A 16,645-nucleotide genomic window follows, 5' to 3' on the forward strand; every position below is an offset into this window, starting at 1 on the left:
CACACGTACACACGTCCACACACACATACATACACACACACCCATACATACACAGACACACACTCCCACCACTGACATTCAAGAACTTTATTGCCATACACACAGCAGAAACACAGTGGTTACCATGAGTAACAAAATTCTTATTTTGCAAGTTCCCTTCACACAACTGAAATAACAAATAAAATGAGATAAGATAAAATTGAAAAATAAAATAAAAGAAGATTTAAAAAATAGTAATAAATTCTACGTGCAAATGTTGACAATATTGGAAGGAATGTGTGCAAAATATTGCTAGTTATAAGATATTGCAGGTGAATCAGTGATTTAGTTGCCTGATGGCCTGTGGATAGAAGATATAAAAGATACAAATGTCTAAAATATATGAGCTATTTTACTAAAAAAACACACATCATGGTGGCAGTAAATATTAGGAGATAACCAAAGTCAGTGGCACACATCCTGTCAGCGCTAATAGCAGTGCAAAATGTCTATGCAATCCATCTTTTTGTTGTCCTACATTTTCATCATCAGTACCAAAAACATTTGAAAAATACACTTACATTCGTGATTATTACTGTTTTAATATATTAGTACTGTTTTCTACATAAAAACTACAATGACCTTGGACGCTTCTATCAACCCCTCAAACTGTTGTTTGAATTCTGATCAAAAAGAACCAGAAATTGATCTGCTGATATGATGTTTAACCTTAATAATTACAAAGTGATTATATGAGAGCAACAGCACGTAATGACCTGTATGAGACACACAAATCATCATAGTGCATCAAATTAACTAAAGCAGATCATTATAAACATTCATCATTCCTTTTCAAGCTGTGGACAGCAAACAGGTCTTTTTTTTTTTTTTTTTAAATGAGCTGATCTCTTTTAGCTGATGGAGCGCTGTGTGCTGGGTTGGATGTTACTTTAACCTGCTGTCACTGCCCCAGAGCTGCACCTCATTTATAATTCACAAGAGAACTGTAAATCTCCTGAGAACGGAATGGCCATCTGCGAGGCTGATGCCAAAATTCACCCTGCTATCTCATATTTCCCAACTGAATGCACATCAAAAAAGGTGTCGTGGTGGTGAGAGGTGAGTTTATATGTATATTATACATACAATATATAATTTATTTATAACTGCCAGGACAAAAGAAACCGTGACTCAGTCTGTACATGTGAGATTTTAAATTCATTAGACAGATGTAGCATGAACAATGATGCTTTTGGTAAAGGAAGGAGTGCATAAGATCCATTAATTCCAGAATAAGGCTGAAAATATTTATTTTGTTGTTGCTGTTGTTATTGTTGACAAACCTATTGAAAAGACCAGAACAAACAGTGTATAGTTAATCTTAAAAATCAATATTTTGAGACTTCTAACTCATCTCTGGCTTTCAGCTCAAAGCCCATGTGTTTTGATCAAAACATAAATCTTTAAATTATGTCACAAATATGCAGTTTACCTAAATGTCTTAAGGTAACCTCTTGAGATAGCTGGACACTGCAGTTCATTACAAACAGGAGCAAATAAGGTATTTGTTGGGGACTAGTTTCACGTGCAGATCTATACACATTTGGTGCTCTGGTGAGTACATATGAAAAACCCAGCAATGAAAGAAAACGTCACTGTGTGTGTCACTGATGTGTTTGTGATTGGTTTTGGATAGCAGTGAAGGTCAATCACACAGACGAGACGAATAAGCTAAATCCATCACTAGCTACACTGGCAATGCTATAAACTCTGGCAATGGTGGCTAACAATGGTGGGGAAAGTATCCAGATCCTTTAGTCAAGTTAATATAGCAATAACTCTGTGAAAAATCTTTACTACAAGCAAAAGGTGTCAAGTATAGTGATGTTTTTGATTCTAACCGCTTCATTAATGGATATGTGTAATTTTGCCACCGTAGATGTTTAAGGTTGAGCTAATGTTAAGTAATTTATATGTTGTTGGGATTCTGGCCCAGTGTCATGGGGCTGCCGTTTCCTCCATGATCCACCACACTATAAGGCAGGTGTAGTTTTTGGATGGATATACTGTTGGGTAGTTTAATCTATAGCAATGAATCCTTTACCCTTTACCAAGACCATGATGTGTTTGTAGCATCATGTCATGTGAGAGCCACTTTAGCATCTATGGCACCATGCTGAAGATGGTTCATGAGTCTGTTGTGGCCCATGTTGTTTTTTACGCCGTTGTATACTCGGGTATAAACTAGAGCCCCATCAGTGACTATTGCCATGTCACAGAAGTTGTATTGCCTGTATTGTTGGTATTGTTGTATGTTGTATGATGTGCACCAATATGAACAGGATACAATACAGAAAAAGATGCTATGGGTAATGTAGAAACACACACATCCCACAGTTTATCCAGCACAGCAGCTCCAACTCCTTTTCTTTACAGCATTCTCAGCATTGTTTGCAGCACATGTAGCAGAGCACGCAACACATCTGAGCAGACGGTGGTGCGGAGTCAAGTGGTGTCTTCTCCATAAGCTGCTAACTAGTTTGTGAAATATATTTGCTGGAAAGTTAATAAACAATGACCCCCCTATACACAAACAATATGGGACGGTGATATCCGAATGTTTTACTCTCTAAAATTTATATCAGCATTTTCCACAAAAAATCCAGTGTCAGTTTGACTCGAGTAAAACTGTGAGGATGGATGGCTCCAAATGATTCAATAAGCTTATTAAGAGGTTGCAGCTGGACAGTCCGTATGCAGTAGCAGAGAGGAGGATGTTGTCTAAACTCGTCTTCTTCACTGACCAGAGGAACACATTCAGACACTAAGAATGACACAATGCTTCACTGAACATCACAGAGTCCTTCCTTCCTGTGACCATTTAGTTGTGTAATACATCTTTCTGTTGAATTTATATTTTTAATTCTAATTCCTAATTTAGTTTTTGCCTTTCATTATCTAATAGGAACAAAAGTGTGTCTCCTTTGCAGATAATTAAAGCTTCCATTCTTAATGTTCTTATTTAAATGTCAACTTTTCATGAGCTCAGAATGGATGCATTTTCCATCTAATCCAAGAGGTTTATTGAATACTTTATTTAGCTTAAGAAGTAGGAGAATTATCTTATCTCATAAGGGGCATCTGTCATTCAGTTTATCACAAACATTCAAAATGACCACATAAGGAAATTCATAGTTTTCACTGGACAAGAAGGGTGTGAAAGATTGTAACCTGAAAAGCAACTTGTAATTAAACTATCAGACAAATGTAGTGGATTAAAAAGCTGATATTTGTCTCTCAGGTGATGAAGAGCAGAGAAATTTGCATTTAATGGAAACACTTAAGTAAAGCACAAGTAGGTATATCTCAAATTTGTATTTAGGGGCAGAACTTATATAAATGTACATTGTTACATTCCACCAGTGATTAGTAATTCCAGGTCGATATGTTGCTCCTGCACAGCTCAATTTTGGCAGCACAGCTCCATTATCTGATAAATCAACCCGAGTGACCGTGATGCACATTATTTCTGCGCAGTTAAAAAAAACATGCATCTCTATATGTGGGGAGTTTTTGGTTAATAAATGCATTATTATGAGATATTTTTCTATGTTGCAGACCAAAAACCATCTTAAAATTTGACTCCCAAAATTGAAAACCAATCTATTTTCTTTCATGTTTTCATTGGAAAGTGATGGCGTGTGGCTCAGTGAAATGTGGTGAGAGCTCAGTGTTTCAAGCACTTGCTCTAAATAAATCATTATTTTTCTTTTCACGACAACAAACCACACTTCACACTTTGCCGAGATGGCCAGCAGGTCCAGCTTAACAACAGATGAATTCAGATGCTGAAAGTGGAGAAGCAGATATGACGACAAATGCATTAAATTAATGAAAAATGCACACTTAAGGAAAAAAATCTCAACATTGAGAGGTTAATCTCTTATTTTACTCTTAAATCCAGAATGTAAAAGGGAACATTTTTTGAAGAGAATGTATGCATGAATTCCTTTATAAATCCAACAAAAATTAATGATAATAGCAGCTGATTATATTACTCAAGTCTATTTGTTTTTTGTGAGAGTCCATTTGAGCTCTAATCATTATCTGAGTTTTGATTCCTTCATCACATCCCTGAAAGCTTTAATCATGTTCCATTGTGGAATGAAAAGGAAATGTGAGAGAGCACAAAAATAATGGGCTACATTTACTTGTAAGTATTTTGAAATATACTGAAAGAAGTGAACATTACAGCAGCTCTGTATTTCAATAATTAGACTCACTGTTTAGAAGCGGTAAAATTTAATAATCATGTCAGTCTATAGTAGCTCATTAAGCAATACGTTTAGTTATCACTGTAAAACCAAAAGAACTTCAAAAACTGCTGTTAAATATTAAAGAACAATGAATTTATCTGAACTTCTTTTGGTTTACAGTGTTTTTTTGTCAGTACTATAGCTTTTTGTAAAACAAATGATTGGGGTTCATTACAATTTAAGCCAACTAACTACATTCCTAACAACAGGGTGGATTAGTTTTTTTTTCCTTTGCTTGTTTGTTTTATTAAAACTTTAATGGTTACGTGCCAACAGTATCTTGACAGTGTAATTCTGTCCTGTAACTGAGGCTTCACTGTGTGACGTGATCCTGCAGTTGAAATCCTGCCCTGATTTCTTGTCACAGTTTAAACCTCTTAATCAAAGTCTTATGGGCAAACATGAAGTGTTGCATGTCGACGTTTTGATCTTGCCTGGTCAGTGTTCCCTTTTCCTTCCTTTTGTCATTGTTTCTTACATTAATAAGGATTAATGTTACTGGAGATGCTACATGGTTTACATACAATCTGTTGTTTGTGGTAAACGAGGTCCAAACCATGCAAACACACACATATTATCTAAATAGGACAAATTTTGGTAACATATACATACACACAACATGCAAACATCCCTGAACCATGGACTGTCCTATGAAAACACCCAGCTTCTACACTTATTTACATATTTTAGTCTATTTAGTTTATTACTTCATTTTTATCATTTTCTTATTCAGTCTATGTAATTGTTTATTTCTGTTTCTATCTTTATCTCTATTTATCTCGAGCTTTAAATATCAATTTAATAATATATATTTTTTAAATTTCATTATATTTATCTATTTTATTTGATTTCATTTTAATCTCATCTGGTGCTTCCTCATTCCAGATGTTACAGAGGATAGCGTTTCCTCAGTTTCTTAATGCCTGTTCTAGAGTCCTTTATTTTTAATATGATATTGGAGGTGGGGGGTTGGATGGGAATGGGGGTGGGAGTGGGTGGTTGTTTGTATTGTTTTATTGCATTTTTATTTCTGTGATCTGTAAATCAGTTTGTGTTGAATTTTATATGAAAAGTGTTAAATAAATAAAGTCTGATTGAATGATATTACCTAAAGTGGCCATGCCTTTAACAATGCGTAATTTTCAGCACTAATACAATTTAAACAAGTGCATTATATTAAATTTCACCCCTGTTTAGTTGTTATGAAAGGGAAAATTTACTTTTTAGGCCAAAACCTTTTTTTATACCAGTCTGTAAACATGTTATTTTAGCTGTTAGTTGGGTATTTTAACATGGAGGACTATGAGGATCGACTCGCTTTTGGAGCCGGCCACAAATGGCCATATGAGGGACTGCAGGCTCTTCCACATTATCCTCATTTTTCAGCCCCACAGGTTGCATATTGATATGGATGTTAAGACCAGAAAATGAAACAGCACCTTCCTTCAGTTATCCTCTCATCCCAAACTCTTGGTAAGAGATAGAGAACTCACATAAATAAAAAAAAACTAGATAAAATGAACCAAAACAAGGAGGTAAATGCCATAAAAAGGATGTGCAGGGTGCTTACCTCAAAGAACACATTGTGAATCAGATGGCACCCAGAGAGACTTACATAGCAAATAATACACTGCCATTTTTGTAGAAATAGGCAGATGAACCTTTAAAAGAATATTCCACCTTTTCCAATGACAGAAGGGACATTAAATCAATTGGCAAGGATGTTATGGAAGGTGGATTTCGGGTTTTCCACTGTAATAGAATACATCTACAGGCTATGAGTGAGGCAACAACATCAGAATTTTTCTTAGACTGAATGGTATAATGAATACCCCAAAGTTGGCTATAATGAGGCAGGGTTCTAGTGTAAAATTGAAGGATTTTATGTTGTCTCTTTGAGTGTTTTATCTCACTGACAGGCTGTAACAAAATCCTTTTCCTTCTGTGCTAGTTTATTGACATCTCCTTCACAGGGAATCTGCCTCTTCTCTCATCACGTATTTAGCTGTCCAAATCACCTTTCAAATGGCTCCTTCAAACATCACATGACAGTCATATTAAGCTGCACATGGCGTTCACTTTGCTTGCTTTGTCCACCATCACCTAACTGCTAAACCTTGGTACCCATAGCAATGAGACCCGTAGGCAATTTCATCTGCACATCACCTTTTATGTGAGGCTTCCTGTGTGAAGTGACCTTGTGCTCAGTAGATTGATAGTAAGGTTCATGCCGGGAGGTCGTCTGTCACGTTGACGTCTGTGTTGTGGCCTTTTTAACCTTCACATCCTGACACATGGACCCTTTTCACTGCAGATATGTGAACTCATCATAGAACCCATCATAGAAATCATAGAAATCGCAGGTTTGATGAAGAGCATTAATGATGACACAAACCACTGAAGCTATTCCAGACAACCACAGAACTGTCCTGCACACAGAACTGCAGCCGTAGTTACTATTATCAGTTACACCTGTGGGAAAAGTCCATCTTCCAGAGCAGATATTTTGACCTGCAAAAGAGGGAAAGCACTGATGACTGCAGCTCCTTGAGGGAAGGTCCTGCTTTCATGTCGACTGGTTCACTGTCATGACTCACTGGGACACTGGATGGAGCTGAGCCATCATTAGTTCAACTTGTCTCTGTCCCTGCTGTGACACATCAAAATGTCTGCCCTGGAAAAGGTCTCTTGCTCTCCAGCGAGTGTCCTCTGTCAGGCGGTGCAGCTGTGCGAAATACAGAACAGCTTTCAGTAACAGATTAGCAAGATTTGTTTTGATCGGCCGCTGCAGTGATGTAATCTTTCCTGCAGTGCCTATTTGCTTGTTTATGCAAATTTTCCTGCAGTAATTGCCTGATACCTACCTGATGCCAGACAACCCCACTCATAAAACACATGCTGCTCTGAACTCTCCTATTGATCCTTCACACTCTGCTGCATGCACATCACATGCTGCGGTAAAGACTGCTGCAGCTGCAGAATAAGTGTTTGCCCTGTCCTTCACCACAGCAATGAGATGATCTAAGGAGGAGAGGCTTCATCATTAAAGACATCATAGTGCTGATTGAGCCATCGCAGGTGAAGTTCTATTAAAGGACAAGAAAAATAAAGCCACTCCTGAGGACAAAAGACTGGATAAAGGGGACACTGAGGCGTAGCCAATTCTCCTCCTCCTCATGTTCATTTCAGTGCATTTGCCAGATGTTGCAGCACAAAAATCAGTACAGTCAATAAAGCGAGTGAAAGATTTAAAACTAAATCATTTCAAAATATAAAATACCTGATAGTGTATTTTTCTGTTCTTCAGTCACATACCAATGTATCTTTAGAATTTAAATACAGGTTTATACCCTGAATGTTATGGATGTGTTCCAGCTTGGTGCACCTGTCAGAGTGAACTTTAACATCCCACCTTTAATGTTGAACATGCTTTTTTTTCACACTTGTCACTTATATTTAATGTTGACAACATTGCAATCTTGTGCCCTTTTAAACTGCATGTAAATGAGGAAGAAAGAGAGAGAGAGGAAATGTGACACACCCCCTCCTCTGCTGTTCGCGCCCCTCGGATCAACTATCAGACGGTTACGTTTCCTCACCGGTGAGGACTGCTGGCTGCTGCCTTTTTTTTAAACGATCTTTTCTGTGGACCATGTTCGCCTGTGCGTCCTGTGATCTCCGCTGAGGAAGAGGATGCGACTGTCCTGCAGCGGATCATCTCCAGGACTGGGCTGGTGAAAACTCTCTGCTCGCTTCGGATCTTTGGAGACCGAAAAAAAGGTAAAACAGCAGCAGCGGCAGCAGCGGGCGGGACACTTGTGCCTGCTGAGACTAATGTGTCTGACTCAGAGAGGGGGTTTATTGATGGGACGAAGGTCCAGGGTAACAAAGAAACAAGCAACATGTTAGGAGTGTTTCAGGCTGTATATGCAATGCTGAAATTATTCTGTCAGTCCTCAGATTAATCACTATTGATGGGGTTTGATATGATGTATTATTGATGACATACTCCATCCATAACTTTTTCACCATCCAGCTGCTCCACTGCACCACGCCTGTGTGCATGAGAGCCTAAAGTGCTGGCAGCATTTATGTCATTACACTCCACATCATCATTATCATCTCATAATGGACTGACAGCGTTTGGATTTTCTGTGTAGCAGCATTGATTTGTTGATCACAGTATACACATCTCCTTACAGCTCCATGACTGCTGTGAAGACTAAGTGAGCACATCCAGACTCCTGCAGGTTATAATCCCGACATGATGGGGGGTTCATTCGGTGTTTCTCAGCCCGCCACTGCTGCAGCGTTAAGGAGAAGAAGCGTCATTGCAGTCCTGCATCTGACTTTATTGCTGCCAACAGTGGGAGTCAGTGGGCAGTCAGTGGGAAGCCCGCTGGACTGTCACAAGACCTGTGTGTGTGCCAGCAACATCGTCAGCTGTTCCAAGATGAATCTAACAAACGTTCCCCTCGCTCTACCAAAGTACACAGCTGTCCTGGACCTCAGCTTCAACTCCATCACCAGGCTACGTGCCGAGTGGACCCCCGACCATCTCAGCAGACTGCACAGTCTACTGCTCAGCAACAACGGGCTCACCTTCCTCTCCTCTGAAGCCTTTATTTACGTGACAAAGCTTCGTTACCTGGACCTTTCCTCTAATGGCCTCCGTATACTGGATGAGTTCATCTTTGAGCCACTGGAGCATCTGGAGGTGCTGTTGTTGTATAATAATCACATCTCTCAGATAGATCGCACCGCCTTCTCTGGCCTCGACCGGCTGCAGAGGCTGTATCTGAGCCAGAACTCCATAACAAGGTTCCCCTTGGAGCTGGTGAAGGAGCGAAGCCGTCTGGAAACTCTTAAACTACTAGATGTTTCCTCCAATCGAATTAAATCTCTTCCCCTGTATGAGCTGCAGGTTCTGCCCGCCTGGATCAAGAATGGTCTGTACTTCCACAACAACTCTCTGTCCTGCAGCTGTGACCTGTATGACATGGTGGCACGTTGGTACCTCAAGGAGCTCAGCTCTGCCACTGACTTCAAGAGCAGCCACACATGTGTGATACCAGGCCAGCGGAAGGAAAAAATGGCCATATTGGATCTGGATAAGGCCTATTTAAACTGCAGTGAGGTCAAAACTCTGGATGAAGAAGCTTATCTGGAGCAGTTCCTGGTGCTGGACTGTGACACCAGACAGAGAGACATGGTGAAGAGATGGGCGCTGCCGGGAAACATCCCACTGTCTCCGGCAAACAAGACTGCTGTGATGCGTTCTGATGGAAACCTGCAGATTGGGCCCCTGAGGTTAGAAGACTCAGGGGTCTACACCTGCTATGCCACAAGTGATTCCCTCAATGAGACGCTGTATGTAACTGTAGTAGTGTTTAACGCCACCACGGCTGGTGGGCTGGAGAATCTAAAAACGGCCTACACCACCCTGGTAGCCTGTCTGGTCAGTATAGTCATGGTCCTCATCTACCTCTATCTCACACCCTGTCGCTGTGCCACCTGTCCAGGTCAGGGTCTGGAGAAAAGCGATGCTAGAGAGAGCCTCCACTCTTCTACTGTCAGCCTCTCTCAGGCACACGAGGAGACGCCACAAGAAAAGGCAGAAGGCGGCGGCTTTCCCTACAGACACATGGCCTTCCGGGACCCAAAGGATCAGATGGAGCAGAACGGGAGGTTGAATCCAATAGGTGAGGAGGACGAGGAGTGGCAGGGAGACAGCTCAGAGAGAAGGAGGTCTGATGCCGAGTCTGTCAGCTCGGTTTGCTCCGACACTCCCATGGTGGTGTGAAGCCATCAGCCTGCAGGGTGAGAAGGTCACAGCCACAACTTCTCTGTACACTCTGGATGTGCAGGAAGCATCTTCCAAACAAAGCTTCAGTTGGCAGGTGGTGGCTCTGGTGTAATAGCATGTACTGATAATACAAATAAACTACAATGTGTTGATGAAAGCAGCTTTAAAAGTCCAAAAACAAACATTCAATGCCTAAAACTGCAGTTAAAATAGCTACAGTAATTCTTAAAATTGCAATTATCTTATACAGAACTGAAAAGAAAATGGTCACTGACATGATATTTCAAAAAGTGTAATTTGTGAAGACAAAAATAATCATGTTTCTGTCAGGGGACATCACAGATTCATATTTAAAAACTGCAACTAATTCACTGCGCAATAGGAGCTTGAAACATTGCTTGCATTTATGAGGCAAGTCCCTAAAAATATTCTCAAAGTGGAGAACCACTAATTACTGAGAGCATGAAAACATTTTTGATGTTATTCCTCAGTTTCCTTTGCTTCTGAATATCCAGAGGCTGCATGTTAATATGGCTTTTTATGTCCTGGGGATTGTGATGCTACTGAGATGTTGAAGTTTTAAAAATGATGGACAGAATCTGCTGCTTAAAACAGAAGCTGTTTTTTTATGGAACGCTTGCAGAGCCCACTTAATTATTTCTGCAAGTTGTTCAATATTTATGCTATATGTTACATTCCTATTTGCTTTGGTCGGCCTTTACAGAACACGATGCAAGGATTATGCAATTTCCTCAATCAAATTTCTTTTACATGAGTGTAGCTCAGTGTTTAGTTGTGTTCTGTTTTCACAGTAACTGTGGCCTTGTGTTGAAGTGATTGTATTTACTGCTTTGACTTAATGTCACATTCAGGTCCTTTATTTTTTTTTTTTAGCCATTTTAGACTCAGAACAGCTATATTCATTTCTACCACAAGCATTATCATTTAGTTTATTCTAATTTAAAGCAATTCTAATGTGCTTTACATTTCATTTAAATTGTGTCAGTGATGGGTTTAAGATAAACAAAAGTACATTTAGTGTTGAGGCAGGTATTCATATTGATCACAGTGACAACATTCACACTTTAGATATTAATCAAACACACATGCAGTTGTTTATCTTGAAAAGCATAACTATTACCTGTTACCAGACACATGTAAGAGCATTTTCACCCAATTTACAATACTTCCCAGGAAATGCTGTATTAAACATACAGCAAAAAAAAAACATTTCCAGTGTTGTTGAAATTTAGTAATCTAGAATAATTGTTTTCCAAACATATAATTTTTAAACAAAATGTTCAATCACCTCTTGATTTGGAGGGTATGTCCCTACTTTAACCACTTGATCAGTGTTTATGCATGAATGCAGACTCTCTTAAAATATATGCCCGGTGTCGTCAGGACCTGAATCTACTCCACTGGCGGAAGTTATCACACTTTCTGGTTCAGAAAATACGTATTGTAATAAGCTAAAGCTCATTTAAATCTTAAAAAAAACATTCCACAAGACAATAAAGTCAGTCAGGTGCCAGTGCAGTTGCTGCAGGATTCTCTCCTGATGGCCCCAGTCCTCTAAGACAGCTGTTCTCAACCACTGTCTCCCTTTTGAGTCCTCAATTAAAATACAGTAGATGCATGCAGCACCTCTTTACACGATAAATGGCTATGATTTGTGAGTTGTTTAATCAAACAGTGAGGCTTAAAAATTAAAATAAATAACGTGTCACAAATTCACCAAAGATTACATAAATGTCTAAAAAAATAAGAATAATTTTGCTGAGAATATCTTTTTCTTATTTTCTACACCAGTGAACATCTCACAACCCTTTAGCTTCATCTTACAACATTCAGATTGGAAACCACTGCTCTACACTGCTTGAAAAGCTTGAAAAGGATTAATAATGTTCAAAAAATACTATAATGTCAGTTGAGGAAATTCTGGTTCAAACTGGATTTCCAGGAAAATTGACCTATCGTTACAGTGCAGTTAAAATGACACATTCAGTGTGAGTTGCAAACGAGTAACATCAATGTACATCCCGACATGCTGGACAGTTAATGGCAGCCAGGGAGCCTACCATCCCTACCATCCACTGAATGCTTCAGGGCATTAGAGCCAGCCCTGAGCAAATCAGCCAATGACAGCCAGCAGCCAGAAGTCTCATAAACACTGTCAGAAATAGCAGCATGCAGCGCAGCCAGCACACAAGCCTCCTGGCTGTCTGGCACAGCTGAAATGTAAATATAGAAGTAGCAGTTTCTCAATCAGATGTCTTCATTTTAGCCACATTGTGAGAAAAATACAATCAAAGCAAGTACAGGCTCACATTTCAATTTGAATGGAGTCACCATAAAGCAGTTTACTATTGTAAAAACATATGTATGAATATAAATCAGTAAAGATCAAGGGACGGAATGTCATAGAAATGCAATTTTTACTAAACTGAATTCTCTCTGGCTCTGTTGCTGATAAAAGATTAGCACAGTTTACTACTGATGATGAAAAAAAACTACTCAGATATGTATAAATAGCTGACATTTTCCTCAAACATTGTTCTTGCAGATCACAAACACAGTGTAACAGTGACGCAAGTTAGCAGCAAAAACCCACCAATCACAAGACAACAGATGTAGCAATGTAAAGTAAATGCACTTTTTCTATTAAAAGAACAATAATATTCATCCTCCCATTTCTCATGGTGCTTTTTTCAGGAAATAATTTAGGTGAATGAACGCCTTAATTAAGTGTGTCTGAGCTCTGAAAATTGTCATGACATTGTGAGCATTGTCTTGTAAAAATAATAATATTATAATGTAGCCACACAAGCTGAGGAACTTCAAGGTATTACGTCTATCAAAGGGTGCGTGTATCTGCTTTACTGTAATGTTGTACATCTGTTTTTTGTCCCTCTGAAGTCACTTATAATAACCAAAGATTGAGTTACATGTTGCAAGTTCATAACCTACATGTTCAGTGTTTACAGCCACTACAGTTATTGTCACCTGTGTGTTGACGTCACCTCTCTGTGTTTCTGTCACAAACCTATCATTTAAAATATGCAATCCTGTCTAAGGACTTATTGTATTTTCTTTTTGGCTGTATTATACCTTATTATTGCATTATTCCTGTATTTCCTAAACAATCTAAATAAACACGACGTGAATAATGACTGCTTTACCTCGTAATGCACTGAATCTGTCAGACAGACCTGCAGTGACAGAACTGATTAAGTTAAATGAGATCACTTAAACAACTCTCAGATACAGCGAACATGAAGACACTGTCAGCAGCTGTTTAGCTCAGCATGAAGAGTGCAAATAGAGAGAAACGACTTGTTTGGCTCTGAACAAAGGATATGAAACTCTACCTTCTATTTATAGCTTTCTAATTAACACATTATATCTTCCTTAAGTGTAAAAAGCAGCATGTTGTGGTTTTACGGAAGGTTATGTGCTCAACTAGTTAGTGGCTATAAGCACAAAAGCACTTGCCAGTTTTACACTTACGTATTTATCAGAAAAAACATATTCAATTTTAAACCAACCATGGCAGGTGTAGTCATGATCAGCGGTGTAGGTGAAGACATCCATGAAAAATGGACAGTCTAGTGTTGTATGATGCAAAGTCGCAAAGCAACCATCAGCCAACAAACTCAAATAAACCAGAGAAGGTTGAAGAAGGAGAACCAGCACACCAGACCCAGGTGTTATCAGTGGTGCTGGAAACTCTTTGCTGTGCTGCCTCTTCCAGAACCTGCAAGGACGGCTGTCCCATCAAGCAAATAAGCAGCAGACAGGTAAAAAGGGCGAGAGTGCTTTAACAGAGAAAGTCATTTTCCACACTCTAAAAATGAATTAAAGGGGGTCTCCTCCCACCGCCTAATTAAAGGCATAATTGCAGCTATCTTTTAAGTTCCAAACATTATCTTGATATGTTGTGATGATATCATGATGTTAGCAATGGCATCAATACTGTGTGTAATTTAAACAAAAAATTCTGCATTATCTAATTTAAATCAAAATTCAAGTTGTAGTAACTAAAAGAAATTGGTTCTGTAACTTATTTTTCTTCCCCTTGAGTTCAGGATTTCCAGCCCCCTCACCCGCCTCCTAACATGTCTGGATTATTTCAGACCATTAAGACTGTGTTAGAGGGCCTGTAAGTTGACAATTATAATACTAAGGGCATTTCAAAGTAAGTATTCAATTCAGTTTTATTTATATAGCGCCAATTACAGTCAAATTGTCTCGAGACGCTTTACAGAACCCATATGCCTGAACCCCAAGAGCAAGCCCCAAGGCAGCAGTGGCAAGGAAAACACCCTTTTAACAGGGAAAAAACCTTGAGCAGAACCCGGCTCTAATGTGGGGGGACCCATCTGTCTGCTGGCCGGGCGGGTTGAGAGGGACAGAAGAGGTAGAGAGGTAGAGATAGAGGGGTAGAGGTAGAAGGGTTAGTGGGACAGCAACCACAGATCTGAAGCATCCAGCTCCGGGACCAGGGACACTCGGAGAAATGACACAGGGAGAAACAGAGTTAGTGTAATGCAATAACGGTATATATCGAATATAAAGGTAGATAGAGAAAGGCTCAGTGCATCAAGAGAGGTCCCCCAGCAGCCTAGGCCTATAGCAGCATAACTAGGGGCAGAACTAACGGACAAAGGGGAAGTCAGTTGTGCAGATGAAGACACCAGCTGAGACCCCCCTCCCCACCCAGGTCACCCAGTCAGCCTTTACTATAAGATTTGTCTCCTCCACCTTCCTCCTTAATCCCCCTTTCACCTACAAGAGCTGCAGTGTTGGAGAATCTCTGACCCAGTCGTCAAGCCATCACAATTTGGCTCTTGTCAAACTCAAATCCTTACGCTTGCCCATTTTTCCTGCTTCTAACACATCCACTTTGAGGACACAACATTCACTTGCTGCCTAATATGTCAAACCCACTGACAGCTGCCATGATGAAGAGATAATCGGTGTTATTTACTTCACCTGTCAGAGGTCATTATCTTATGCCTGATGGGTTTATACATATGGGCCTCCATAGCTGCTCTACCTCCTTTAACCTGTTGGCGTTTAGCATGCCTCTAAAAAGCCTCCAGTCAAAGCTTCTATCCAGGCACTCTGATGCACAGGTTCCAAAGCCTGCTGCAGCATTTTAGCAGCGGCAGCTTTAGTAAACAGTCCCAGTCTCCCTGCTGGGGCTGGGATAGCCGAAGGTGGTGTCTAGGAACCAAAAAATATGCTAATGCTCTGCCTGCACTTTAGTAATGGAGAAGGGACATGAAGGGCCATGCAAAGCTCATCAACCACACTCGAACCCCCCAGAACCCTCCAGCACCTGATGATACCGACGATGCAGGTGGACGGACACAACAGGCTCCAGTGTTAGCCGATTGGGCCTGCACATTCATAGCTCTGTTTCGCCCTACAAGCAGGCCACCTATAAACCTGCAATTCCTGTTAGGGCAGGTGCCTGTGCCCAGAATGGAGCTGATGGTGCATTAAATTGTTTACACACCAGGTCTCAGAAGTCAGAGAGGAGAAACACCTGTGCTGGCGTGGGGGTGAACCTCCACATCCTCCTCCATCCAGTAGGGAGGGGGTGTACACTACTGTTTCAGGGAGAACACCGGTTGCCCTGCCAACAACCTAATTCTCTCTGGAAGAGAAGACGGCCTCTACATCCACATCCTTCCTCTCTTCTTAATACTCGGCCACCTCCAACCCTGGAGTGGGAGTAGAAGGGAGCCAATATGAGGCTGGACTCTGGGCTCCACAATGGGGGTGGGCTGGACGTTTTGCTAGGGCCCTGAACATTACCCTTTTTTTGCTTTAGTGGCCTCCATCTCTTCACCCAGTTTTGCTCTGTTAAGTGCAGACAAACAGGGGAATCTGCACACTTAACCCCAAAAACTGGGTTTTTCTGGTGCATACAGGCATCATAAAAAAAACTCCATATAAGACTGTGGGTTCTCTCTACATAGTAGCGCACATTAGTGACGTAAACACAACAAATATAGCTTTTTTCATATTTTTAGAAAAACATTTCATATTCAAAAGTATTCTACACATTTTATGTGTCATTGCACTTCACAGGCCTGCTACTTAGTTAGTCTGGACCTCAGCTTGCTTCAGTTTCTGCATTACACTAATGACACAGTTGTTGACTTGAGAGTGAAACTTGAGACCACACAGATCGCCACAGCAGAAACTGGGAGTCGTATTTATTGCACCTGTCCCTCAGACATACTTTTTTCTGGCAGCACTTGGTATTGCTGGATTTTCACCCTTATTTGGATTGCTGACCACAGTCTCTCGCTGAGCAGAGCGAGCACTCTGGCCTGTTTTCATTTTCCTCTGCCTGTCATGGTCCAAGACAGAGCAGAATTATAATGGCCACATCAAACATCACAACCTGATGTTTGATGTCAAGTTCAGCTCTGTGTGTTGTGAGCTTGTAGTAAAAAGCATAAACACATGTATGCAAATCTTCATATTACAGTGCAGCAAATTTGTGCAGAATCAATGCTTAAATTAG

General features: G+C 40.2%; 1 protein-coding gene and 1 long non-coding RNA gene across 2 annotated transcripts in view; one reads left to right on the top strand and one right to left on the bottom strand.

Moving 5' to 3' along the window:
* The window catches only part of LOC129348842 (uncharacterized), a 109,831-nt gene that overhangs the window by 67,987 nt on the left and 25,199 nt on the right, over window positions 1-16,645 (bottom strand). The window lies entirely within an intron of this gene.
* On the top strand, window positions 7,852-13,274 carry LOC111575528 (amphoterin-induced protein 1-like). The gene is made up of 2 exons (XM_023280719.3): window positions 7,852-8,075; window positions 8,498-13,274. Exon 2 carries the CDS (start codon window positions 8,560-8,562, stop codon window positions 10,096-10,098), a length of 1,539 nt encoding a protein of 512 aa, XP_023136487.2. The 5' UTR covers window positions 7,852-8,075; window positions 8,498-8,559; the 3' UTR covers window positions 10,099-13,274.

The sequence above is a fragment of the Amphiprion ocellaris genome, chromosome 5 (assembly GCF_022539595.1).
Source record: "Amphiprion ocellaris isolate individual 3 ecotype Okinawa chromosome 5, ASM2253959v1, whole genome shotgun sequence".
Lineage (NCBI taxonomy): Eukaryota > Metazoa > Chordata > Actinopteri > Pomacentridae > Amphiprion > Amphiprion ocellaris.

Bases quoted from the DNA above. Each gene is read 5' to 3' on its own strand.
- LOC111575528 (XM_023280719.3), top strand. From the start codon at position 8,560: ATGATGGGGGGTTCATTCGGTGTTTCTCAGCCCGCCACTGCTGCAGCG.